Here is a 27,985-nt window from a genome sequence, read left to right as displayed (position 1 = left end):
AACAGCACTTAGAAGAAAAAATGGCACACGGTCCAACCACAAGCGATTCATAAAAAATAAGTCATGACTCATCTATTCAATGGAATGCTATGGATTTATTTCACGTTTTCAAGGCTATTTGTAACATGGAAATAACATGGAAAACAACATAATATTAAGTGAAACATTGTAAGTAAAACTGTACTGAATGCTTCTCCCAGTAACATCATGTTACATTGAAGGATATACAACTCAAACAACTGCTTCTTTTGCTCCAAGAATGCCCATCTCTGCTGTAAGCTACCCTCCATCCTCGCCTCTGAAGCCCTTCTCTTTCTAAGCTCCTCCCTACCCCTGCCTTTCCTTGTTACTGGGTCTCTGCAGTGCAAACATTTCTCTCCAGATCAGTCCCAGAGACAAAAACACTTTTGTAATTTCTTATAAATCTTCTTAAAGGACAACTTTCCCCCTAATACCTAGCATCCTATTCTGCTGCTTCAACCAACTCAGGACATCAGCTCTATTCCTTTAACCCCCACTTCCATCCCAAAAGCTTGTCTTCTTTCTTGTCCATGACAGGGACTCAATGAACAAATGAATAAATGATCTAACAGTATAAATCCAATTCTAACAAAGGAAATCATACCAGTGAGTTTAAGTCCAGATGACAAGACTGCAACATTACTCTGTCCCCTCCATTCTTTTACACTAAATGCACACCACATATACTTTTATAAGAAGAAAATAAACAGAACTGTGTTTTCCTCTCCATTTTAACTGAACCTGAGGTCTAGATTAGAGCTACTCAAGCCTGACAAGGCGTAGTAAAACAAGATCAGTTACATCGTTTCCATGTATTCTGAAAAACATTTGGGACCTCCATAGGTCTGGCCTCAACAACTGGCTTCTGGCCATTAAACAGCAGCTCTCTTTTCTGGAATTCAAGATTAACACGTCAACAAAATTTGTCTCTGGGATCAGTCCCAGAGACAAAAACACTTTCGTAATTTCTTATAATCTTCTTAAAGGACAACTTTCCCCCTAATACCTAGCATCCTATTCTGCTGCTTCAACCAACTCAGGACATCAGCTCTATTCCTTTAACCCCCACTTCCATCCCAAAAGCTTGTCTTCTTTCTTGCCCATGACAGGGACTCAATGAACTAATGAATAAATGATCTAACAGTATAAATCCAATTCTAACAAAGGAAATCATACCAGTGAGTTTAAGTCCAGATGACAAAATTGCAACATTACTCTGTCCCCTCCATACTTTTACACTAAATGCACACCACATATACTTTCATAGGGAGAAAATAAACAGAACTGTGTTTTCCTCTCCATTTTAACTGAACCTGAGGTCTAGATTAGAGCTACTCAAGCCTGACAAGGTGTAGTAAAACAAGATCAGTTACATCGTTTCCATGTATTCTGAAAAACATTTGGGACCTCCATAGGTCTGGCCTCAACAACTGGCTTCTGGCCATTGAACAGCAGCTCCCTTTTCTGGAATTCAAGATTAACACGTCAACAAAATTAAAGCAGGCCTCAAAACGAGACACCATCTCAGCAAACTGCAGATGACTGCATAAAACAAATCTGCCCGGAGGGCTTATAGCACTATTTCACAAAGGTGACTGTGCTCTTCCTCTTTTCAAACACGGCCGGCTTGATACAAAGCATGTTTAGCCATAAACTGCTCTACTGACTCTCCCTGCAACATTTTCATGGCTCGCCAATAGATCTGTCCGCAGTTCTCAGGTCTACCAAGCGGGTGGTTCAATTCTTCTTTGATGTAATCCATCCAGAGATCTTTAAAGGGAATCCAAACATACAATGAGATAACTGACAAGGCTTTATTAGGTCAACTTAATTATTTAATATCAATTCAATGCAAGGTTTCTAAGAAACAACTCTGTGCAGTTATTTTCCTAGAAAACTATGTGAAATAATACCTCAGCTTCTTACTTTAAAAGGGAGTGGCTTCTAGGTAAAGTAATACCTCTCTTCCCTTCTTTCTTTGGAAGGGAACGTCTACCCACTCCAGCATCCTGGCCTGGAAAATCCCATAGACAATTTTACGGGATCAAGAAGAGTAGGACACGACTGAGCAACTTTCACTTTCAGCTTCTTTAGTATGATACATCAAAACCTTTTGTTTTTAAGTAGAAAACTTCACTTTAATCATGACAGTCTATTTATCTCGTAAACTCAAAAATGCTAAATATATTTTTGAGGGAGGATTTTGCTGAGTCTCTTTCAACATGAAATTTACCTCAATGTGTTTATTAGAACCTTGTCAACATGCTTAATAAAACTTGCTTAATGTTAGTAAAAATGCTGTTCTCATTCATTTCACCAGGAAAGCATGCTGAAACCTTGTAAAACCTAATGTATGATTTAAAATCTGAGTTTAACATCTGTTAAGTGTAATTTTTTGAGTTCCTAAGTCAACAGACTTTACATGACATACCTATACCCAGAAGTATGTTTTACAAGTCCTTTAAGTTAAGACAATGTGGCAACAGCCCATGACAACCGTTGTCAATCAGTATCACCACTCCTCTGACATAATACCCACTCCATTTTGTTCTGAACTACCTTAATCTTTTCCTTACAAATATCACATTTTTTAAAAGAACCAAACCAAGCAAATCTCCCTCTAATCCAGAGTTCTTAATAGAAGATCCATGGGCTTCGTTCTGGGCTTGTAAACTTGAAATCAGCAGTAAAATTATGTCTGCAACTATTTACATACAAAATAAGGGAGGAGGCAAAGGAAGGATGCTAAGTTTTATTCTCAAGGAGGTCCATGACCCAAAAATAGTTAAGAAATACAATTCTAAGCATAATGATAGGTTACAGACCACACACGCAAATAGGCTTCTGTGTCAATAACTGAAGTTTACTTACCAGAATCATTAGTTCCAAATTCTCTCAAAGCCCTTTCATAATACTCTCTTAAGTTCTCCATCTTACAGGATTCCTATAAATAATCAGACAATCTTGCCTCAAAGGTCTAATTTGTAATGTCACAAATTCATTCCACACATATTGCTACTACTGTCTATTAGGTATTTGAAGGAGAGGAAAGATGGGTTTAAATGAACACAGTCTGACTCTGAACTTATCCAGAGAAAAGTCAAATGCACTATGTGGCAGAGTGAAGTAAATGTCAAACAATGACAAAAGCACTTTGCTCTGGTGGCTTGCAAAAAGCCAAACCAATTCTCACTTGAGGGAACAAGGGCAGCTCCACAGAAGAGTATATGTGAAACCCTGCAGGACTTAAATAAATGGGGAAGGTTCTACTCCCAATGGTGAGGGATTTCTTCCTTGAATATATGGGCTCTAGCACATACTAGCCATACTCACCTTAAAAAATTGTTTATATCAAGGCACTATATAAATACTAGTTACGTGAACTTTAGCAAGTTTTTTGAACCCTCTGACCTTCAAGTTTCCTCACCCAAAAAATGAGGATAACAGTAACATTATCTCTTAGAGCAATTGTAAGGATTCAATTAAAATACTGATGAATTATTCATCAAGCAGAGTAGCCACTACCTCATGGGGGTGGGGGGCGGGCAGTGCAGCACCACTCAGCTTATGGGATTTCAGTTCCCTGACCATTCCCTGACCAGGGACTGAACCTGAGCCACAGCGTTAAAAGCCGAGTCCCAAACACTAGACCAGCAGGGAACTCTCTGCCAGTACTACCTTTACAACAAGTGTTAATTCTTCACCTCTACTTTAAATATTTTCTCTTTGTTTTGTTTTCAAAGCAGATAAACATCTTCAGTTTAAAAATCTTTTTATGTAGTCAAATAACAATGTCTTCGTTCCAATTTCTCTTTGCTGAGACTGTACTATCTTACAGAAAGCCAGTTTACTTCGTGTCTTACACACGAATGAAAGACAGAATCACACTTTACGAAGGGCTCATAGTAGATGTGTAACTATGCAAAGTCCTTTCCATTCAGTCTTCCATCTGGCCTTGTATATCCTCCCAAAACAGGTATTATGACCTCCTTTACAGGTGAGTATGTCAAAGGTTAAAATTAAGTGACTTGTCCAAGATACATGACCACTGTGTTATTAATCCAAAGTCAGGCTATGAATTACGATGTTAGATTATCTCCTATACAACAAAAACAAATCACTGACCCACACAGGGGTCAAAACCTTGAAAATAATAATTTAACCTCATTATCAATTTTTCAAAATTCATAGAAAAACAATAAACACAAATCAAAATGCCAAAGAAGAGAAAACAAAATTGGACACATGGAGAAGAGATGGAGAAAACAGGTATAATGATATATGTATATATGCAGCGATTATCACCGTAAGTATAACTTTTAGAAAACTATCTGGCAATATGTAAAGAGCCATTAAAAAAGCCAGTATTCTCCAATCCTAGAAATTTATCTAAAGAAAGTAATTCAAATGGGGGAAGAAAAACTCTATACAAATAAAACGCTTGCAGCACTGTTTTCAATACCAAAATTCTGGAAATATCCTATACATAATGGGACGGTTAAGAAAACTTACAGGTTTAGTAAGACAACCATTCAAAATGATCCCACATGAAAACACAGAATATGTTTACAAAATAATGTTAAGGAAAAAATAAAAACTCCATATATCACGTCAGAAATAAAACAGTACAAAACTGCATAGGTAAATAAAGGATTAAACAAACAACAAAAAACTAAATACGGCTGGCTGTGTCACTGGTGATGGGATTACAGATAAATTTGGACTTTCACGTTGTGTTTTTTAACTGACATTTTCCTGTGTTTTTCCTCATTCACAAGTTCAGTTAAAAACACCAGACACAGTCATGCGTGCCTTCTCTCTACCTCACAGCCCAAAACAAGAGACAACCAGGGCACTGTGGAGGCAGGGGGTGGCTTCCTACATGAGCTGACGTCTGAGTTGTCTAGTTTCAAGACAGGTTTCTTTTCTTCTTTGCTTGACTACCATTCCTAAAATCACATCTATGGAAAAGGGGCTGGAAGAAAAGGACCAGAAATTATACTATTATGATGAGAGCTTCTTAAACAACAAAATGCTGCCATAGATGAGTACGTGCTAATCCATTTTCCCAACGAGAAATGCACAGACAGGACACTTACTTGCTCCTTCTCAAACTGGATCATCTTCCTGAAAAAACCAACTGAAAATGGACGGTTTTCCTGTAAACTAAAGAGGAAGGGGAGAACTGTTATCTTACACAGAGACAGAAAGCCTCTTACAAACCGTGAATATAAATACTGTGCCAGGGCCCCGCTGCACGTGGTCTGATACAGTTCTGGCTGCGATTCAGTGCGGGGACTGGACCTGACCACCAGCCACTCACCATTTCCAGTCTCCAATGCCTGAACTCTTCACCACCACCAAACGCCTACCCAGTTTTCTTTCTGTTCTCTTCTTTCTCACTTTTAGGGTTTTAAGTTCCCTCTCCTTCATTTCAAGGTCTTTTTGAAGGAAACCAATAAGCCCATTTCTAAGAATATATTCTGAGAAAGTAATTTCCAATATGGACAAAGAATATTTATGCAGCAGGGTTCATCAAAGCAGTTACTGTGGCCAAATAAATTATGGCATATCCCTAAGTTATTTTTAATAAATGTTAAAGAATTGTTACTGATAGGAAAAAAGCCAGTCTAAGGTTGATCAATAAAAAGTGGTACACCACATGTGATTATAGTATAATCTCAGATATATGAAAACAGATTTAAAAGAAGAACTTTTTGTAATATGTATCTGGCTGCACCAGGCCTTAGTTGCATCATGTGGGGTCTTTCATTGTGCGTGTTGGCTCTAGTTGTGGCGCAAGGGCTCAGCAGTTGCAGTGGGCAGGCTTAGCTGCTCTGTATGTTTTTCTCCAATCAGGGATTGAATCCATATTCCCTACATTGCAAGGGACTACCAGAGAAGTCCCTTTAATTTTTATTGGGGTGAAAGACAAATTTTAAAAAGATTCAAGATGTTTTTTCTCTTAATAATGGGATTATAATGAATTATTTGCTACCTACCTCCTCCTTTCTTTTTAAAAAAATTTGTCACAGTGGGCATGAACCAAAAGGCTCTTGGATTTATTCCTCACGTATAATCTGGGTGCAAGGGGCTGAGTATGGGGTGGAGAGACAAGTGACAGCTGCGCATGTCTGTAAGTACCTTTTAAACACATCTCTGGCCTTTTTGTAACCACCACTTCGATAAGCCCAATTCAGATACATTTCCTTCACAGGGACTGAGTCAGCTCCTGGGAGACCAAAGATAGCTCTCTAAAATTTAAAAGAAAAAAGAAACAAGCTACATAAGGAGACATCTAGGTATCAAGACAAATGTCCCAAAACCATCCCAAAACCATCCCAGCACACTGAATGAACAGTGCTTTAGGAAAAAACCCTTTGAAAGCTAGCCAACTAGAATTATTTGCATTACCCACACATGAGACTTACGACAGGGGGCCTGTACCTTATAGATTGCTTCAGTTTCTTCTTGCTTTCCGGCATCTTCACTCCACTGGGCCCAAGTAAGCCACAATGGAAGGCAAATCTGCTCACAATAAAACAGTTAGAAAATGACAGTTTAGTGCCAAGCTCTGAAAACTAGTCACTATAAAAATATGTTCCCCTTGAAATAAAATGTGAAATATGGAGTCATTCCCAGTCTGTCCTCATGGAACTCTTGGTGCCTGGCAGGAATGGTACACCAAAACGGAGACAGCCTTTGGACTCAGTCACCCAAAGTAAGACTATTCTGTTAATTCTACTTCCCCTCCCCTGGGGACTACTGCCTAAACTTATTATCATCAATCATCTGTTAGTTAAGCACTGAACAGCCCACAATTCCACCCAAGCTATCCGTAAGCTCACTATGTACGATCTGGAGTCTGCTGTGCAGGATTACAACCCAAGTGCTAACTCATCTAGGCTGAACCGCCTGGACGTCACTCACGTCCCAGCAGCTCACACAGACAAGCAATAAAACAATTATGATTTCTCCCCACTTTAACCCCTAGAATGCTTTTTTCCTACTAGTATAAAAGATTCACCACAAAGCTTTAAAGCTTATTCTTTAAAAATTTTTTTTCAATTTTAAAATAAACTTTCGAGTTTAGAAATATATGTGTTTAAAATGGGACTTAAGGTCAGCTTTGGAAGCACATGAAAATAATATTCTATTAATACTTTTTACTTATCAGATATATAAATAGAAGTAGAAAAGTTTACATAATTTAGTCTATTTTCAAATAAAGATGTAGAAACATACTAGTAAATGGAAGTTATTCTTCCACCTGTGATCCTGATTCAACCATCACCATGAATGCACTTTGAGGCCAGCTCTTCTCTGACAAGTCTACTCCAAACACACTTTGGCTGAAATCTGAAAAGGTCCCAAACAGAACGAAATGCAAAAGACCCAACTCACATACCTGAGGTTTCAGGTACTCAAAGGCTTGCTCAAAACCCTTGGACATCTCGTGGCTCTCTGACGTAATCAGGGCCTCCAGCTTCACCTGCCACATCTCCACTGATTTTTTGAACAATTTCACCCCAGCGTCTGCCACCTCCAGGGATTCCTTTAACAACTGGCGATGCAGCAACAACTTGCTCTGCAGAAGACAAAGGGTCATCCAAGAGTCACTGCTGAGATCTATGTTATCTAATTGGAATTTCGCCTCCACTCCTGTTCCTATTCCCAAAGACTATCGTAAAAACGGGAAGAGCCAAAAAGCAAAGGGCCTAAATAATTTAGATTGAAAGCTAAATTGTTAATAATATAGTTCACTGCAACAAAACCCACACCCACTGAACAGAATATAAAAATCAGTAAAGACAGAACTACTATCTGTGTTGTGGTAAAGAAACAAACTCATTCAATCAAACAACAGCCTGGCATACTATAAACTTGTACCATTTCTCTGAAGAGTCATGAGCGTGTTTATGCATAAACTTGGGGAATTTTACTTTAACAAGTATGACCCAAGAAATAAACAAACAGGAGGAAATCTTATCTGTTCAAAAATGCTTGTGTCCACGCTACTGTAACAGGGACAGAAAAATCTAAAACCAATCCACTATTCTAAAATTGTGAGGTAGTAAGTAAATGGCCATATGTAATCCATTCATTCAACAAGCATGTTAACTGCACATTGTGTATTATTATTACTGAATCTTCAATAATGAGAAGGTCAGGTGTGTTCCCAAACACCCACAGTGCCTCCAGTCTAGCACCAGAGACAATGTGATATGTATGATCACAGGAAAAGAATCATATGCTATAGGAGTACAAAGCACTGTCTTTGGCAGTGATCAGAAAGGGCTCCCCAAATGGAAGCCCCATCTGTGCCAAGACTTCAGGAAGATCAGGCATTATTGAGGTGTAAGCAGAGTTCACCAAGAAAAGAGAAGACTCTCCCACCGACATGGGCAAGAGGCTAAGGATGACAGAAACTTTGGATCCAAAAGGAAATCGAAGCACAGAATGACTGGAGGGCTGGGATGTAAACTGGAGAGACTGGAAATTCCTCAGAAAGGACAATGGGAAGCCACAGAATAACCTGATAATCAATTTTAAAAGATCATTCTAAAAAAAATAAATAAATAAAAAAAATAAAAGATCATTCTGTGGAGAATAATCTGGAGAAAGGATGGGTGCAGAATCAACCAAGCATTTGAAGTTAAGAGGTAGTGCAGTGAAGGACTCCCACAAAAGGCAAGGTCACCAAATCAGTGACAAGCAGGGAGGCTTGGAAGGGTTATTGCCAGAAATGTAAAGAAGAAAAGATGTCTGAAATGACCAGAGCAGGCCTGCCCTGGTGGTCCAGTGGTTAAGACTCCATGACCCAATGCAGGAGATGCAGGGTCAATCCCTGGATGGAGAACTAAGATCCCACATGAAACACAGTGCAGCCAAAACTACAGGACTACCAAGGCACTCCAAGACGCATCCAGCTGAACAAACATACAGGGTGGGACTGTCTCGCCAGTATTCAATAACAGCTCAAACATGGCATCTGAACTCATCCAGATAGGGGACTCTTCACAGCTAAGATGCTCTAATGGACGAAGGGGACCCCAGTCGTGGTATAACATGATACACTACTAACATGTTGCTTATGTAGATCCATGTAAAAAGTACAGAAGAAATATTAACGTGAAAACAGCAGAACACAAAATAGCAAAACATTAATGGCAGTTATGTAAAAACTACGTACGCCGTATAAAAAGAATTGTACAAATAAATGGTATTCAATAAATACAGATTTTTGTCCTTTCTTCCCCTACAAAAGTATTTAAATACATTAACATTCACAGTCTCATGTAATGCTCCCAACAGTTTTATGAGGTGGCAAAAACAAGGATCACTATCACTCTAAAATCAAGTCAACAGTCTCAGAAGGGTTAAGCGGTTTGCCTATTTCGTGGCAAAATCCAGACTAGACCTGTGTTATTCCCACACTACTATTAGTAATAATCCCACTATTATTCTGGTCTCTATATAATCTTTACCCACTTCAGAACATAAGGATGGGTTAATGTGCTTCTTACTAAAATGTCAACTTTAAAACACTGGGACACATCTGTCTTTATTGTACCAACGGTTACTCTGAGCCAAGCATAGGTTCAGGAAAACATGAACAGACAGACAGACAAAATACACCCAAGTATGACTCTTGAGTGTTTTCCACTATGTATTAAAAAACATTCCTCACTTTACTGGTACAGATTTCATTTCTGGCCCACACCAAATACTGAAAACCAAATAATAAACTCTCTACATGTACCATGCCAATCTTCCAAATGTGCTTAGTTATAAAACCATATATATTAAAATACACTATACAAGCATGAACCAACCAGAATGAAGTACATGTAATCTGCATGAATGTGTCCTTACCAACTGCCTGTACTGGAGTTCTGGTAAAAGTTTGAGCTCATGTGCCTTCCAGAATGCAACCATGGTTCTTTCCAGCCTCTGAAATCAAAAAAATCTTTTCAGTTCATTACAAAGATCCTAGCAGGGGCCTCTGGCCTCTGGCAGGAACAGAAGCAGTTTTACTTCTGAGAATTCAGAGAAGGGGCTGAAGTGGTTTCACTTACGATTAAAGGATTTGGGCAGCTGCACCAACAACAGCCCAGTGAGAGAGCGCCCCCTAATATGGTGGCCAGAACTAGAGCAAAGCAGCTGACTCAGACCTTTCAAGTAAGGAAAAGGTGCTTAATGCATGACCTTCTTGGAAACTCCCAGACCCCAAGAAGCTGTGCCCATGTTCTTCTTTCAGAAAACACTTTCTGGAACTTCCCTGGTGGTCCAATGGTTAAGACTCTATGCTTTCAATGCAGGAGGCATGGGTAAGATCCCTAGTTGGAGAACTAAGATCCCCACGTGCCATGCAGCACTTCACGCCCCGCCAAAAAAAAAAAATGTGTGTGTGTGTGTGTATATATATGAAAAAAAGAAGACACTGTCTAGTCAGCCACTTTAACCACTTAAAAGTCAATACCTTCTTTCTGAGGAGGCGACTGCTTGTCTTCTTAGTAAACCTCTCCATGCAGAAGTTCATGTAACACTTCCACATAGCCTCTGAAAAAGTCAAAGCTTATGTTAATCAGACCACCAGCACTTTTTTTAGTCTAACAGTCCTCACATCATCTCAGGAAAAATTCCTCTGAGGAAGAGTCTGAAGTGGAAAAAAAAGAAATTATTGTGATTACAGTCTATCAAATATCTCAAATACTGAGGGCAAAACAACTGAGAAGTGACAGAAATATAAACATTAAAAGCCTTGAAAAAAAACAAAAGCCTATCCATGTCAGGTACCCGCTACTTTTCCCAATATTACAAAATTGTGAAGTAAATCTGTAACAGGAAATAATCAAGGAATGATGATTAAGCAATCTTCTAAAATATCATTTCCTCAGTATAATTTGAGCTTCCCTGATAGTTCAGTTGGTAAAGAATCTGCCTACAATGCAGGACATCCTGGTTCGATTCCTGGGTCAGGAAGATTTGCTGGAAAAGGGATAGGGTACCCACTCCACTATTCTTGGGCTTCCCTTGTGGCTCAGCTGGTAACGAATCCACCTGCAATGCGGGAGACCTGAGTTCGATCCCTGGGTTGGGAAGATCCCCTGGAGAAGAGAACAGATATCCACTCCAGTATTCTGGCCTGGAAAATTCCACGGACTGTATAGTCCATGGGGTCGCTAAAGCCTTTGACCATGTGGATCACAATGAACTGTGGAAAATTCTTCAAGAGATGGGAATACCAGACCACCTGACCTGCCTCCTGAGAAATCTGTATGCAGGTCAAGAAGCAAGTTAGAACCGGACATGGAACAATATAGTTCCAAATGGGGAGTACGTCAAGGCTGTATATTGTCACGCTGCTTATTTAACTTATATGCAGAGTGTATCATGTGAAACGTCCAGCTGGATGAAGCACAAGCTAGACTCAAGATTGCAGGGAGAAATATCAACAACCTCAGACAAACAGAGGAAAACAACAGAATGGCAAAGACTAGAGATCTCTTCAAGAAAATCAGAGCTACCAAGGGAACATTTCATGCAAAGATGAGCACAATAAAGGACAGAAATGGTATGGACTTAACAGAAGCAGAAGATATTAAGAAGAGGTGGCAATGGAATACACTGAAAAACTATACAAAAAAAGACCTTCAGGACCCAGATAACCACGATGGTGTAATCACTCACTTAGAACCAGACATCCTGGAATGCAAAGTCAAGTGGGCCTTAGGATGTATCACTATGAACAAAGCTAGTGGAGGTGATGGAATTCCAGTTGAGCTATTTCAAATCCTAAAAGATGATGCTGTGCAAGTGCTGCACTCAATATGCCAGCAAATTTGGAAAACTCAGCAGTGGCCACAGAACTGGAAAAGGTTAGTTTTCATTCCAATCCCAAAGAAAGGCAATGCTAAAGAATGCTCAAACTACCGCACAACTGCACTCATCTCACACACTAGCAAAGTAATGCTCAGAATTCTATAAGCCAGGCTTCAGCAGTATGTGAACCATGAACTTCCAGATGTTCAAGCTGGATTTAGAAAAGGCAGAGAAACCAGAGATCAAATTGCCAACTTGCTCACCAAAAAGCAAGCGAGTTTGAGAAAAACATCTACTTCTGCTTTATTTAATACGCCAAAGCTTTTGACTGTGGATCACAACAAAATGGAAAATTCTTCAAGAGATGGGACTACCAGACCACCTGACCAGCCTCCTGAGAAATCTGTATGCAGGTCAAGCAACAGTTAGAACCAGACATGGAACAACAGACTGGTTCCAAGTGGTGAAAGGTGTACGTCAAGGTTGTATATGTCACCCTGCTTATTTAACTTATATGCAGAGTACATCATGAGAAATGCTGGGCTGGATGAAGCACAAGCTGGAATCAAGACTGCCAGGAGAAATATCAATAACCGCAGGTATGCAGATGATACCACACTTACGTTAGGAGAACAACTCAAGAGCCTCTTGATGAAAGTTAAAGAGGAAAATGAAAAAGTTGGCTTAAAACTCAACATTCAGAAAACTTAAGAACATGGCATCTGGTCCCATCACTTCATGGCAAATAGATGGGGAAACAATGAAAACAGTGACAGACTATTTTCTGGAGCTCCAAAATCACTACAGATGGTGACTGTAGCCATGAAATTAAAAGACGCATGCTTCTTGGAAGAAAAGCTATAACCAATGTAGACAGGATATTAAGAAGCAGAGATATTACTTTGCTAGTCAAAGCTATGGTTTTTCCAGCAGTCATGCAGATATGAAAGTTAGACTATAAAAAAAGCTGAGCACCGAAGTGATGCTTCTGAACTGTGGTGTTGGAGAAGACTCTTCAGAGTCCCTTGGACAGCTAGGAGATCCAACCAGTCCATCCTAAAGGAAATCAGTCCTCAATATTCATTGGAAGGACTGATGCTGAAGCTGAAAATCCAATGCTTTGGCCACCTGATGTGAAGAACCGACTCACTGGAAAAGACCCTGATGCTGGAAAAGATTGAAGGTGGGAGGAGACGGGGACAACAGAGGATGAGATGGTTGGATGGCATCACCGAGTCAATAGACATGAGTTTGAGCAAGCTCCAGGAGTTGGTGATGGACAGGGAAGCCTGGCGTGCTGCAGTCCATGAGGTCACAGAGAGTCGGACACGACAGACCGACTGCACTGAAGTATAATTTATTTCCCCAAATAAATGAACAAATGCCACAGCTCTCGGGGGAGGTCATAAAAAAAGAAAGAAGTGGAAAACCAGCCAGGCACACTGTAAGCTACCACACAGAGATTCCAGAACTGATTCTGCTCCTGAGAATGAAGCTCCAGGTTCCCACTCAGGAACACCATCGCTCCTTGACGCACAGGGCCTGGGGAAGCTCACCTGTGGGCACAGTTTTTACCGCCTCCTCGTACACAGCACAGCACCTCTCCTCCCGGCGGCCCACCTCCTTCGCTTTGGCTTGTTTGGTTGCAGGCAGCTCTTCTACTGGCTGTGATTCAATCACTAGTTCTTGCCGGGCCACATAGTCCCAAGTGACGGGGTCATCTGCGTGCAGAGCCTTAAGGCTAAAAAATACTGATTATCAACCTAGGACATGTAACTGATTCAGACTATCAGAACAGAGAGAGTCCCAATGCTCTGAAAATGTACCGAGAACACTCCTTTATCAATTCCCTCATCACAGGAGTCCTTTCCCAACAGGCTCTCCAGATGTCTTCACCCTCACTATGTAAATATCAATGGATGAGAACGGTCCATCCATTAACAAGCATCCACACTTGTCAACTGCAGACTGTCTCATTCATAAATATTAACTTACAAATTAGATGTCAAAGGCAGATATGTGTAACAAGATGCCTGGTTCTCGAGCCCAGGACAACCTTCTCATAACCAGGCTCTGGGTTTTCTCTAATAGGAGTCTAATCCTCTACCAAAAACCTAAAGGTATCCACAGAGCAAACAGATCCAAGTTCTATCTTATCTCCTATGAATGTAAGAGTCTTCCCAAGGATGAAGGACCCACAAGGTAGGCTGCAAATAATTCTTCAACCAGACATTAAAACAATAATGTCTGATTACCTGTAGCACTGAACTATAAACATTCACTCACTCTCATCTTAAGGACAAAAAACAGGTCAGGAAGGCAGGAATACAGATTTTTACATAAGCTGTAGGATAGATTTCTTACTGAACAGAAAGCCAGTAAGTGAGTCAAAACAACTTCTCCAAGCATACATTTTTCAGGGACTACCCTGGCAGTCCAGTGGTTAAGACTCCATGCTCCAAATGCAGGAGGTCTGGGTTCAATCTTTGGTCAGGGAACTAGATCCCACATGCCACAACTAAGGCCTGGTACAGCCAAATAAATATTGTTTAAAAATGCATTTATGTACTGTGATGTAGTAGTCCAGAAACAGCTTTCTCCCCAAGGATTTTATATGGTATCTTCCGTCCCCTTCTCTAAATATCCAACTTAAATCGTTACCCCAAGATCAAAACAGACCTATTCACCTTTCCACTACTTTACTTACTCATTGTAAATTTCTCTTTGCAGATCTTTGGCAAAGTCGAACAGCCGTGCAATCGAAAGCAGTGACACATGAAATTTTGCACCTAAAATTTTAAAAGCAGGGGAGTGGAGTCAGACTCTTAAAGGAGTGCTTTCTCGAAGTACTAGCGTTAGTTTTGTATTATAAAATGGGAAGTAAGAGAAAACAGGGAAGAAAATAACAGTCCCACTACACATAGTCTCTGTTAATATCTGAGTATTCAGTAAGTACTTTTAACTTTTATTCTAAGTGTCTTAGGGCAGAAAGGAACTTAATTAAATCATCTACTTCTTTTCAACTCCCCACATGATTTAGGTACTCAAAAACTTAGACATGGTTATAATCCAAGGGGAAATCTACATTTTCTTAAATAAATAGGACACTATTTCCCACAATCATGAGTTTTACACATTCCAACAGAAATTTTCAGAACAGGCTAAAGGTCTTCCTCATTATAAATAGAATGGTTCATTTTCCCACCATAAATAAGTTTTCAAAAGATACCTACTTTTAATTACACTTGTAGAATTCTTATAGATGATCCGTGCCAACTCGCCCGTAAGGATTTCTTCAGCATGCTCGAGATTCCCCTAAAGAGTGGGATGTTAAACAACATATGGTGCTGGCAAGTAGGAAAAGCACTAGGGTGGAAATTAACAATCTAGACTAACTGTGCCACATGATAGCAATCACGCATGACACAAATCACACCCTCTGGCAAATCACACCTCTCTCTAGGCCAGTTTCCCTCAGTTGTCAAATGTGCAGCATGAACAAGACCTTTGATCTTACAACTGTGTCCCCAGGCTCCTGGAGTGGTGGCAAGATCACACGGCTTAAGGCCCTAGGTCTCCATCTAGCCCTGAATAGGTCAGGTTTTACATGTTTTGTTGACTCTTCTGTGTAAAATTTTAGCTAGTTAAAAAAGTTCAGAGCTGGAAACCACCGTAACAGATGATAGCGAAGTTCCTTTTTCAGCTCTAACATTCTCAAACTTATTTCTTTAAACTCACTCTGTCAGGTAAAAAAATTACATGAATAGGAAAAGAAAGAAGGCTAGGGATCATACATTTCACCACCTTTCTTGAGCTCCTAAGAACCATTAACATATCACTGAATGAGATCATAAAGAATAGTTTTTGGCCATTCCATCAGTAATAATTTCAAAGGCCATGCCAATGAGTCCAAATGTTTGTTTTAAAAGCACAAAATTCCACTTTTAAGTCAATGCAGGACATTAAAAGTTTCCAAATATTAAGCTGGAATGAAAAATACATTCTAGGACTTCCTGGATAGTCCAGTGGTTAAGAATCCGCATGCCAATGCAGAGGGCATGGGTTCGATTCCTGGTCCAGAGAGATTCCACATGCCTTGGAGAACTGAGCCCACGTGCTACAACTACTAAAGCCTGTACACTCTAGGACGCATATACAACTAGAGTACCTCCCGCTCACCACAACCTGAGAAAGCCCCCACGAAGCAACAAAGGCCCAGTGCAGCCAACAAATAAATTTTAAAAAAAAAAAAAAAAAACACTCTAAAGATTTTCTTTCTATCCCACTTTGTCTCCAAGACCTTAAACCGAGAGCCTCCAGGCAGTCAGTCACGTGGTGCTGGAGCTGCTATGGCACCGGAATGGAACCCGCCAGCCACAGGCAGACCAGCAGGTCACGAACAGTGCTCCCAAAGACTTTCTTTTTACTCCTAAGCAGACTCAAAACACTCTATCTTATTAACGAGTTACAGTATATTAGGATCTTACCACATCCATGTTGGCTTTTTCAAACTCTTGCTTTTCCTTCCTCAATTTTTCAGCATGCATCAGCTCCATCCTAAAGTACTGCACAAATGGGAAATAACAGACTAATAATCTTTGAAGATAATTTTTTAGTTAGAAATATATGACACTTCTTACTCGTAAGTAACAGATCTGAGGAAGTGTTGAGAGACAATTATATTTTATCTTGTTATGAAACTAGCTGACATTGACAAGGTATGGTTTTTTGCTCTTTTAGTTTTGGCCATGCCAGGTTTTACAGAAAAAAGAGCAAAAGAAGCAGGAAGGGAGAGGAGGGGAGGAAGAAGTGGAGGGGAGGAGACAATGGGAGGGGAGAGTCAATGAACGAATGCATATACACATATGTACAAAAGTATAAAAATGAACCTTAAGCCTCAACTAAAGAAAAGTAAGGTTCAGCTCCCTATCCCTCCCACCATAATGGGAAGGTAGGAGTCTCCATCTCTCACTAAAGATCTGGAAGAGGAACAAGGTAAACACCTATTACTGGCCAAGAAATACTCTTTTGGCCCCTTTTCCCCTGCGGCTCCCCTACTTATCCCGAGCCTCCATAAATCAAAGCCTTAACTTAATGAAGCATACATGTTTTCTCCAGAGGACCCAACAGAGCCATTACTCTCATCTTATGTGCACACACACTCACTTCTTCATAAAGTTTCGGGCAACGTGGGTGAAAGCGCAGAGCCCGAAGAAATAACTGTCTTGCACTTTCTGAAGAAAAGCGGTCTTCCAGTTCCCATTTGGCCGCCAAAATCCACAAACCTGTAAGTGGAAGACATCCAACTTCATTTCAATGAAGTAATCAAGTCAAATATGAAAAGACCAAGGCTCCCGTTTTGATACCCAACTTTTTTTAACCTTGACAATCAAGAAGAAGGGGATGGAGATAGGGAGTTTCTAACAGTTATCTATAAAGTACTACTGCTTTATCTAAAACAAAAGTGTTCTGAACCAAAGTAGTAAATGTGAACATCTGTAGGTGCTTAGTAATGTGCCCATTACTTTATTTCATCAGATCCAAGGTCAATCATCTCATTTTTAAGTCACATACAAATTTTAAGTGTTAAAAAGGCTGGGAAAAATTGTGCATCTTAGAGCCAATGAAATATATTATTTTGCTCTTTTGTCTATTTAAATGATTTTTCATTTAAAGGAAAAATTATTTAAATATTAATGATTTCTTTCAAATGACTCATAATTTAAAATTTTTTCTACTGTCCCTACTCGGAATAAAGGCTTTAAAAGAAAAAACCTTTACCCTTCTACATGAGAAATTAACCTTAACATTCTAGCTCTCTCCTAGAGACTTCATAGAATCAGCTATTACCAGAGAAGACTGCTTTTGGTAAAAATGGCCCATGGTTGGTAACTACGTCTGTATTAGGAGAACTCTGAATGGTGTAGAGCCACTGCTTTGCACTTTCTTAAGCATGTGACTCTTGAAACTGAGCACGATTCATATATACAATACCTGGAAGCTACATGCCTCCAGGGGTCTTCTCTCCTCTGCCCACTCATGTGCTCTCATGCCCTCTTATCTGAGACAAACCTCCAGGCTGCTGAGAGCACTACTGCCTTCCTGCTGGATCCTTCTGAATTAACTGGTGCCAAATGCAGCCTATTCTGAGTCTTGTGTAGTGTAAACCTAATACTAGAGAAGAGACACTGAAGCACCCACTGTAAAACACCGGTGTTCACAAGAGGTTTTCTTCCTGAATACCCACCCTGTGCTAGTGCCACTGCTGCTGCTTAGTCACTAAGGCATATCCAACTCGTAATCCCATGGACTGGAACCTGCCAGGCTCCTCTGCCCATGCAATTTTCCAGACAAGAATACTGGAATGGGCTGCCATTTCCTTCTCCGTGGGGATCTTCCCAACCCAGGGATCGAACCCAAATCACCTGCTCGGCAGGTGGATTCTTTACCACTGAGCCATCCAGGAATAACCCTAGTAAAAATCTGTATTCATATTTTCCCCTTTAAGTTTCTGAAATTCTCAGATTTGAGTGCCTCCAAACAGAATACCCCTCAAAGCACTGAGGAGTTCCACTATCAGTTAAAAAGAACTGCAGTCCTTCTTGCCCACAGATACAGTACCTAGCATGGTTACTAGTATACAGCAGGCAGTGATGAACTAAAAAGGCAGCTAATTCAGGAATAAAAACTGCTGAGGCCAAGATGCTATGCTCAGGTCCTGAAAATAATTCTTTCAGGTTTATAAAGCAAAATAAATCCCAAAATGGCTTGAGTCCACAAAAAAAAGGTAGATAAAGAACTAAGGAGGATATCACCATACCTGGCTTGTTTGAATGAAAGGCCAACAAGGAAGAAAATATCTTGCTAAGGTGAACGTTGGAAGCCTATCAAAGAAAAAAAAACAATTCTACTTCCTGCACAGCAAAGGCATTGATATGAACCTCTAAGTATCTGTACTGTACTGTAATCCCCTGTAAAATCCAATGAGGCAAAAAAAAAAAAAAAAAATCCAATGAGGCAAGATCTGTTATTGCTAGGGAGATATAAACAAAGATTCACTCAGAGCTTTCTTCTACCTAAACAACTACAGATAAACATTTTACATTATCTAAAAAATGTTTTCAACTTTAATACATAAAAGTCATTTGCCTTTCAACTGATATAGAAGCCATCTATATAGTCATTCAGAAATGCAAATGTTACACTGAAATTCCACATTCTTCAGTTCTCTTCCTGTTTGTTAACCCTTCCTATGTCTTTGGAGAAAACAGTTCAGCAGTCAAGTATGAGGTTTAACATGCAGGCTAACCAAAAGGAAAAAGAGAGCGAGACAGGGCTGCCCAATACTCACCCACTTCCTACAAAAGGCTATAAAAGACAGCCAAAGTCGAACATCATCCTGCAAGAAAAGCAATGTAGTAAGCTACCTAAATTTGAAATTTTATATACAATACACCACTCTTGCATTCATTAATTTTGTTTGCAACAGAGGAAGATGTCGGAAACTCCAATGTGTTATATACCACATCCCTCAGCCTATTAAGCTGTCACACACCCAGGCTTTAGATCTCTTAACCATAACTGCCTCCCCCTACCGCCGCCTCCCATGCTCTAAGACAAAAATCTATCCAATTTGTTTGATGCACTTTTGAGGGATTTGCCTGGCACTCCAGTGGTTAAGACTCCATGCTTGCAATGCAAGGGGCACAGGTTTAATTGCTGGCTGGGGAACTAAGATCCCACATGCTATGAATCACAGCCAAGAAAATATTTTTTTTAATGCACTTCTGAAATGGTCTCAATCAGGGGCCGCAAACTGAAATTTGTCATTCCCAAGAATCCAGAGTACTTCCCAGATAATATATCCTGGTCCCAGAACCAAACTTGAAGAAAAACCAAGTTACTGAGCTGCTGCCCCTACTCTCAAGATCAAACCAGTCCATCCTAAAGGAAATCAACCCTGAATATTCATTGGAAGGACTGATGCTGAAGGTGAAACTCCAATACTTTGGCCACATGACGCAAAGAGCCTACTCAGTGGAAAAGACCCTGATGCTGGCAAAGACTGAGGGCAGGAGGAGAAGGGGGCAACAGGATGAGATGGTTCGATGGCATCATCAACTCAACGGACAAACTCTGGGAGATAGTGAAGGAGAGGGAAGCCTGGTGTGGGGTTGCAAAGTCAGACACCACTTAGCAACTGAACACCACTCTCACCTTTTCTTCCACCTCAAGTCTTCACAGTATTTTACTTAGAGACATAACCAAACATATCTCAGATAATTTTATGGTCCTTAAATATGTATGAAATCCACTGTTTTCAGCCTCATCCTCAAAAAATAAGGTAATGCAATCAATTTTCTTAATGGTTGATATATGGTTTCAAGTAATGATCTGTCACTAGAATAAGTATCAAGATATCCATAAGAATCCACAACCGCACATTTGAGCATCCAAGTCATAATGCATATAATACAAATCCTCACATCTCTTACAGTTAAGGACACACTGAACACTTACTTTCCACTTAATTGACGCACGTCGGAAGACACTCTGTATCCGATGTATTATAGGATCCTCAATCTCATCCTTCTTAAATGTATATCCAACGCGCTGAAAAAGGACATTAAAAAAAAAGCCTCAGCTTAATCCCACTTATCCAAACCAGCATTCCCACTTGATCTTTACACAGTACTGACAGAGAAAGCAAGTAGTTAAAAAATATCATTATGAGCACACCACCACACAATTATCAGTGCCAACTGGTTCCAAGTTCTAGAGTCATATTAATACTATATTTTTTTCCAACTTTCAGAAAATCTACTTACAGCTCTCCTTTTCTCTATCAGATCCAAAAGATGAATTTCATACTGTGAAAGAAAAACACACATAAAAAAGAAAACAAGAAATATTATAACCTTTTATTTAGAGGCAATGCACTTCGTTAAAACTATAAAGTAAATAAAAATCAAGAGCATAAAACAGAAGATAACTTCCTATCAAGAAACCTAATTTACAGTAAGTATCTAGCATTCCCTGAAAATGCACCTTACATCTATAAAACTCACACATACATAAGCATACAAGTATCTTAGATAAAACAATGCGTATTACTAAAGCTGTAAGACTTATGATTTACTTTATCAATCTAACCTAGTCTACAAGTGTGTGCCAACTTTCAGTAAATCAACCATTTAAATATTTTAGCCGATGTACAAGCAAATAAAGCAGATAAACAGGGTTGTACTAGTTGAAACACAGTCCCTAATTGGCTCTCCCTACCCTTACTTCTAAAGGACCCCTGAGAACCTCTATGACTCTCCAAAAACCACTAATGCATAATTCCTCTCTAAGCTTGAAAACTATCGGGGGCGGGGGGCGGTGGGGGGATACTAGAAAGAGAAAGCATAGAACTTTACAAGATGTCATGCTTCATTTAAAAAAAAAATATTTCAAACATACAGAACACTCATACAGCTACCACACAGTTACATCAAAGCCTACATTTTACTCTATTTGCTTCAAGATATTTTTAGAAATAAAACATTTTGAATAAAGGCAAAGCCCCCTATGAACCATGTCTGATTCTACTCTTCTTCACCAGAAGGAATGACTATCTTGACTCAGTTGTTTTTCATGCACAAGCATGACTTCAAACTATTACAGTCTTAAATGCTTTTAAACTTTATGTAAATGGTATCATACTGAACCCATCACTCCATTATTTTACTCAACATTGTGACTTTAGATATATCCTTGTTGTCACATGGAATTCAAGTACATTCATTTTAACTGCTGTATAGTATTTCATTATAGGAACGAGCAATTTACCTATCCTTTCTCCTGTGATAGTATTTGTTTCCAATTTTTCTATTACAAAAAGTTGAGATTAATATTCTTGAACAGGTCTTCTTGTAGATACATCCAAGAACCTTACTATGAACACGTAAGCTCCCAAAGGCAACGATTTTTGTCTGCTTAATTTATTTTTGTACCCCCAATGGACTGGATAGTGCCATGTACTTAACAGGCCCTCAATATACACTGTATGAATGAATGAAACCACTGGGTGACAGAATACATGCATTTCCGACTTTCTGAGATAGTGTCAAATTGCTCTTCAAAGTGGTGGGACAAACTATATACTAATAATGTCAGCCTTTAAGATATCTGTAAATATGATGCTGTAAAGCAGTAGTGCCCCCTGATTTTAATCAATATTTACCTGATTACTAAAAAGGCGAGCATCTTTTCCTAAGCTTACCAATGACTGATGCTTCCCGTTTATGAACTGCATGTTCCTAGCTCTCCTGTTTTCATTTTCTTTCCACTCGTCATTTCTTCTTTTTAGTTCTTTACTTATTCTAGATTCTCACTATATGTACTACAAATATTTTATCTCATTTTGTGGCTTGTCTTTTTACAATATTTATCTTTCCCTTTTTGCACAGAAATTTTTACCTTTAACATAAATAAATTGGTCTTCTCTTTCATGGTTTGTGCTCACAACTCACTCATAAAAAAAGAATGAAGTAAGGCCATTTGCAGCAAAATGGACAGACCTAGAGACTATTATATTAAGTGAAATAAGTCAGAAAGACAAACACCATATGATATCACTTATATGTGGACTCTAAAACATGACACAAATGAACTCATTAATAAAACAGACTCAGAGACTTAGAAAACAAACGTAGTTTACCAAAGGGGAAATGGAGTGGGAAAGGGATGAATTAGAAATTTGGGATTAGCAGATACACACTGCTGCTGCTAAGTCGCTTCAGTCATGCCCGACTCTGTGCAACCCCATAGACGGCAGCCCACCAGGCTCCCCTGTCCCTGGGATTCTCCAGGCAAGAACACTGGAGTGGGTTGCCATGTCCTTCTCCAATGCATCAAAGTGAAAAGTGAAAGTGAAGTCGCTCAGTCGTGTCCGACTCTAGCGACCCCATGAACTGCAGCCTACCAGGCTCCTCCATCCATGGGATTTTCTAGGCAAGAGTACTGGAGTGGGGTGCCATTGCCTTCTCCAAGATACACACTGCTGCTACTGCTAAGTCACTTCAGTCGTGTCCGACTCTGTGCGATGCCATAGACGGCAGCCCACCAGGCTCCCCCGTCCCTGGGATTCTCCAGGCAAGAACACTGGAGTGGGTTGCCACTTTCTTCTCCAATGCATGAAAGTGAAGTCGCCCAGTCGTGTCCGACTCTTAGTGACCCCATGGACTGCAGCCTTCCAGGTTCCTCCATCCATGGGATTTTCTAGGCAAGAGTACTAGAGTGGGGTGCCATTGCCTTCTCCGAAGATACACACTACTGTAGATAAAATATATAAGCAACAAGGTCCTACTATATATAGCACAGGGAACTATAATCAATATCATGCGATAACCCATAATGGAAGAGAATATGAAAATGATTATATATGTATATACACACACACATATATATGAATAGCCAAATAACTTTGCTATCCACCAGAAATAAACACAGCATAATAAATCAACTACACTTCAATTTAAGTAAGAAACCTTTCCTGAGAAGGAGAAATATACATCCCTTATATGTGGAATCTAAAAAAAAAAAGACACAAATGAATGAACTCACCAAACAGAAAGAGACTCAGAACAGACTCATGGTTGCCAGAGGGAAGGTCAGGTACACACTACTGTATTTAAAATGGATAATCAACAAAAACCTATTGTATAGCAAATGGAACTCTGCTCAATGTTATGTGCCTGCCTGGGGGAGAATGAATACATGTATATGTATGTATGGCTGAGTCCTTTCCCTGTTCACCTGAAATTATCACAACACTGCTAATCGGCTATACTGCAATACAAGATGTTTCTGGTGTTTAAAATAATAAAAACAAAATTTTACCAAAACAAAAATAAAAAAGAAACTCTTTCCAACCTAAAGTCATTCATTATTTTTAGAAGATTTAAAGTTTTCCCAGCACATTTAGCTATTCAATTCAACAGGAAGGGATCTAATTTCTGCTGAATCCAGCCCAGCATTTTGCATGATCTACTCTGCATATAAGTTAAATAAGCAGGATGACAATACACAACCTTGACAAACTCCTATCCCAATTTGGAACCAGTCCATTGTTCCGTGTCTGGCTCTGTTGCTTCTTGACCTGCATACAGGTTTCTTAAGAGGCAGGTAAGGTGGTCTGGTATTCCTATCTCTTTCAGAATTTTCCAGTATGTTGTGATCCACACAAAGGCTTTAGCATAGTCAATGAAGCAGAAGTAGATGTCTTTCTGAAATTCCCTTGCTTTTTCTATCATCCAGCAGATGTTGGCAATTTGATCTCCGGTTCCTCTGCCTTTTCTAAATCCAGCTTGAACATCTGGAAGTTCTTGGTTCATGTACTGCTAAAGCCTAGCTTGAAGAATTTTGAGCATTACTTTGCTAGCTTGTGAGATGAGTGCAACCGTGTGGTAAGTTTGAGCATTCTTAGGCATTGCCTTTCTTTGGGCTGAAAATGAAAACTAACCTTTTCCAGTCTTGTGGCCACTGCTGAGTTTTCCAAATTTGCTGGCATATTGAGTGCAGCACTATAAAAGCACCATCTTTTAAGGTATGGAATAGCTTAACTGGAATTCCATCACCTCCACTAGCTTTGTTTGTAGTGATGCTTCCTAAGGCCCACTTGACTTCACACTATATATAGGATGCCTGGTTCTAGGTGAGTGATCACACCATCGTGGTCATCTGGGTCATGAAAATCTTTTTGTATAGTTCTGTGTATTCTTGCCACCTCTTCTTAATATCTTCTACTTCTGTTAGGTCCATACCATTTCTGTCCTTTATTGTGCCCATCTTTGCGTGAAATGTTCCCTTGGTATCTCTATTTTCCTTCAAGAGATATCTAGTCTTTCCCATTCTATTGTTTTCCTCTACTTCTTTGCACTGATCACTTAAGAAGGCTTTCTTATCTCTCCTTGCTATTCTATTAAACCTTCAGTTCAGTTCAGTAGCTCAGTTGTGTCTGACTCTTTGTGACTCCGTGAATCGCAGCACGCCAGGCCTCCCTGTCCATCACCAACTCCCGGAGTTCACTCAGACTCATGTCCGACGAGTCAGTGATGCCATCCAGCCATCTCATCTTCTGTCGTCCCCTTCTCCTCCTGCCCCCAATCCCTCCTCCCAGCATCAGCGTCTTTTCCAATTCTATTAAATCTTAGGACCTTTCAAATACAAGATTCTTAGCCAGGTATCATTCTTAGTCATATATTATTCATTCACTAGGTTTTTTTTTTTAATCTAAGCTTTAGACCCTTTACTCTTATAATGTTTATCAGTCTTAAAATGTAAGACTTAACAACATCTCATTACTGGGTTGTTTCTGAATCCTGAATTTGTCCTCCAACAGATTATTCTCGCCAAACTGAAAATTGATCTAGCATATACATTTTATCTTCACTCAATTCTTCCATTCATTCTCAGGACTGAAGTATCTTGTAGCAAACCTAACCTCTTTCTAAACAAACACACTACGAGTACCTAAAATTAACTTTCTAACCACCTGCTAGCATCAAACTCACACTCCTTTATTTTTCCCCATAAGACATTATCAATCAATTCTCTTGCTGAAATCCTAACACACTGGTTTTTTGGAGTCTCTGATGTACTAACCCTACAGAATAAAAGAAAGTTGTTTTCCAAGGACCAAAGCCTTAGCAGAGCAATGCTATTCCCAAATCACCTCTATTCCTGTTCAAAAACTGCCTTTCTACTCACCATCAGTTCCAGAAGTTCAAAGGAAACTGACACCAAGCTAACTATTCTATAACTGATTTTAAATTTGTGAGGGGATTCAGAAGTAATAAAATTACTCACCTGAACATATCTGATAAAGTCATCCTTTAAAAGACTTCTTCGCTGTATTCTGTATTCCAGTTCTAAAGCCTTCCTAATGATTGCCCTGAGGAGAAAGCCACTTAAAATGTAACACTTGATGTACGCAGAAATTAAATAAAAGACTTTAGAATTTTAAAAGTCTATTTTCAATATATTTAAAACATATAATTCCCAAATAATTATCCTTCATTAAGCAAATATTCTCTTATACAATCGCTTCTGTATTCTTTATTATTAAGGCATAGTTGATATACAATACTTATTAGTTTCAGGACTTATGCAGTCTCAAGAGCATGAAGATGTACTTTAAAACTTTCATGAAAATCACCAGCAAAGATTTCTTTTCCTCCAAATTCAGGTCACTTCAGTTTAAATAATAAACAAATTTCTTTCCTAAATTCCTCTTGTTTCTGAATTCTGAACAAGCAGTTAAAAAAAAAAAACCTGGATTGTCTCTACCCGTTTTAACTACAAAGGGCTTATTCAGGAAGACTCGCTGTATTTAACTAAGAAATGAACATGAGTATATTAGAATTTAAGGCAAGATATGCAAGACCAAAAATCGACTCTATTTAATGATAACAATAACATTTACTAAACAGTTATTAAAAAATTAACAATATGTTCTGTTTCATTAACAAATGTTAAAGGTTCCCGTAGTCACAGTACTACATTTGCAGTCACTGTAAAATGAAAAAAGTCACACAAAGCTATTAAAAACTATTAAACTAAATTTTAACAAACTAATGAATAACTACATGCTGGTCGTGGTTCGCTAACCCCTAGGGTAAAACATGAAACTGAATTAAATGATCCCCAAAGTCCAGTCTTCTTAGAAAAAATTATCATTCGTGGGCTCCCACGGTCCAGTGGTAAAGAGACGCAAGAGACGGGGGTTCAATCCCTGGGTCGGGAATATGCCTTGAAGTAGGAAATGGCGACCCACTCCAGTATTCTTGCCTGTAAAACTCCATGAACTGAGGAACCTAGCGGGTCGCAGAGTGAGACGCGACGGAGCACTCCCACATACCCCTAGGCACACAGCACTAGACCGTACACTCGGCTACAACCAACTTACAGCACATTGTACCGTGAAAAAAAAGGTCTCACTTGTCTGACTCCCCCTCCGCCCCCCGCTACTGTGTCAGGGATGCTGCTAGCTGTTGACCGGTAGGGGTCCTGGTTTTATCACCTTTATAGCCTCAAAACTCGGGTCTACGAAAAAACATACTGTTTGCAGGGTAAAAAGACGGATCCCCTAGCAATGAATGAGGAATTAATTCTAGATAACGTCAAAATCTGTAAACGGCCTTCCGCCATATTAGAAAAAAATCAACCCAACGGCCCCCTATATCCGCCCCCGCCTCCCCTCTGCCCGCCCCAGCCCTTCCTCTTTGCTCCGCTCTCTCACTTGATCTCCGCATGACTGAAGAGTCCAGTGCGCTCCAGCTGTTGTAATTCGGGAAGTCGATCCTCTACACGTTCCTGAATTACTTCCGCCATGATAGCCGAACTCCACAACCGACCAGAGCTCCTCTCACCGACGACACGCGAAGGAAATGGCCACCGTCTCCCGAGAACCGGCCAAAACGTTCGCACGTGCCGACGTCACGAGCTGCCTAAGTTCCGCCTTTTCCGCTTCCGCCGCCTCCACCATTGGACAGGGCTTCCCGGCTCTTGCGGCCGCTGTCGCCTCCTGGTGGCTGACTGTGAGGTTGCAGCGAGTACCTCCTCAACTCTAGTACTCGAGGTCTGGAGTTGAGGCGCGGGGCTAAGATGGGGGCGGCGCTAAATTCTCGCACAGATAGACCTGGGTTGGGACCCGGAAAAGCGCCTCGCGGTCTGGAGGGTTTACCTGAAAGGGGACTGAAATGCATTTTCTGCAAGATCCTGTCTCCTTTTATTCTGCTTTCCAACACTAAGAACCAAAATACAAACACCGCAAGGGGGAAGGATAGAAAATATGGTAAAATTGTAGTAAGCATTTCAAAGAGGAGTGATGAAAATTGTAGGGGGCGCTAAAAATGGTTCAGGCTTTCCCAAACACTATGCCTTTGCATTCGACGAGATTTGGTAAACTAGTATGGCACCCCACTCCTGTACTTCTGCCTGGAAAATCCCATGGACGGAGGAGCCTGGTAGGCTGCAGTCCATGGGGTCGCTAGAGTCGGACACGACTGAGCGAACTCACTTTCACTTTTCACTTTCATGCATTGGAGAAGGAAATGGCAACCCACTCCAGTGTTCTTGCCTGGAGAATCCCAGG

The 27,985-nt window shown here is 40.0% G+C and overlaps 1 protein-coding gene and 1 non-coding gene across 3 annotated transcripts; both read right to left on the bottom strand.

Annotated features, from left to right (window-relative positions):
* Window positions 1–75: 75 nt before the first annotated feature.
* UTP6 (UTP6 small subunit processome component) lies at window positions 76–27,335 on the bottom strand. 2 transcript variants are annotated; one of them, XM_061390456.1, is made up of 19 exons: window positions 27,131–27,335; window positions 25,699–25,783; window positions 20,676–20,717; window positions 20,368–20,460; window positions 19,199–19,246; window positions 18,668–18,731; window positions 17,014–17,132; window positions 16,335–16,412; window positions 15,081–15,162; window positions 14,555–14,636; window positions 13,404–13,588; window positions 10,505–10,584; window positions 9,898–9,975; window positions 7,430–7,609; window positions 6,469–6,549; window positions 6,166–6,275; window positions 5,121–5,187; window positions 2,893–2,965; window positions 76–1,791 (listed from the first exon to the last, which is right to left on the bottom strand). In XM_061390456.1, exons 1-19 carry the CDS (start codon window positions 27,220–27,222, stop codon window positions 1,634–1,636), a joined length of 1,797 nt encoding a protein of 598 aa, XP_061246440.1. In that variant the 5' UTR covers window positions 27,223–27,335; the 3' UTR covers window positions 76–1,633. The 2 variants fall into 2 exon arrangements, 1 of the variants encoding a protein (XP_061246440.1); XR_009731248.1 differs by having other exon boundaries at window positions 1,772–1,791; window positions 2,893–4,996; window positions 27,131–27,328.
* Window positions 16,133–16,255, bottom strand: LOC133233145 (small nucleolar RNA SNORA54). Its single transcript, XR_009731621.1, has one exon. It is a non-coding gene; the product is annotated as a small nucleolar RNA SNORA54 (small nucleolar RNA).
* Window positions 27,336–27,985: the final 650 nt, after the last annotated feature.

This window comes from Bos javanicus, chromosome 19 (assembly GCF_032452875.1).
Source record: "Bos javanicus breed banteng chromosome 19, ARS-OSU_banteng_1.0, whole genome shotgun sequence".
NCBI lineage: Eukaryota > Metazoa > Chordata > Mammalia > Artiodactyla > Bovidae > Bos > Bos javanicus.
This window is presented reverse-complemented; position numbering and strand designations above follow the sequence as displayed.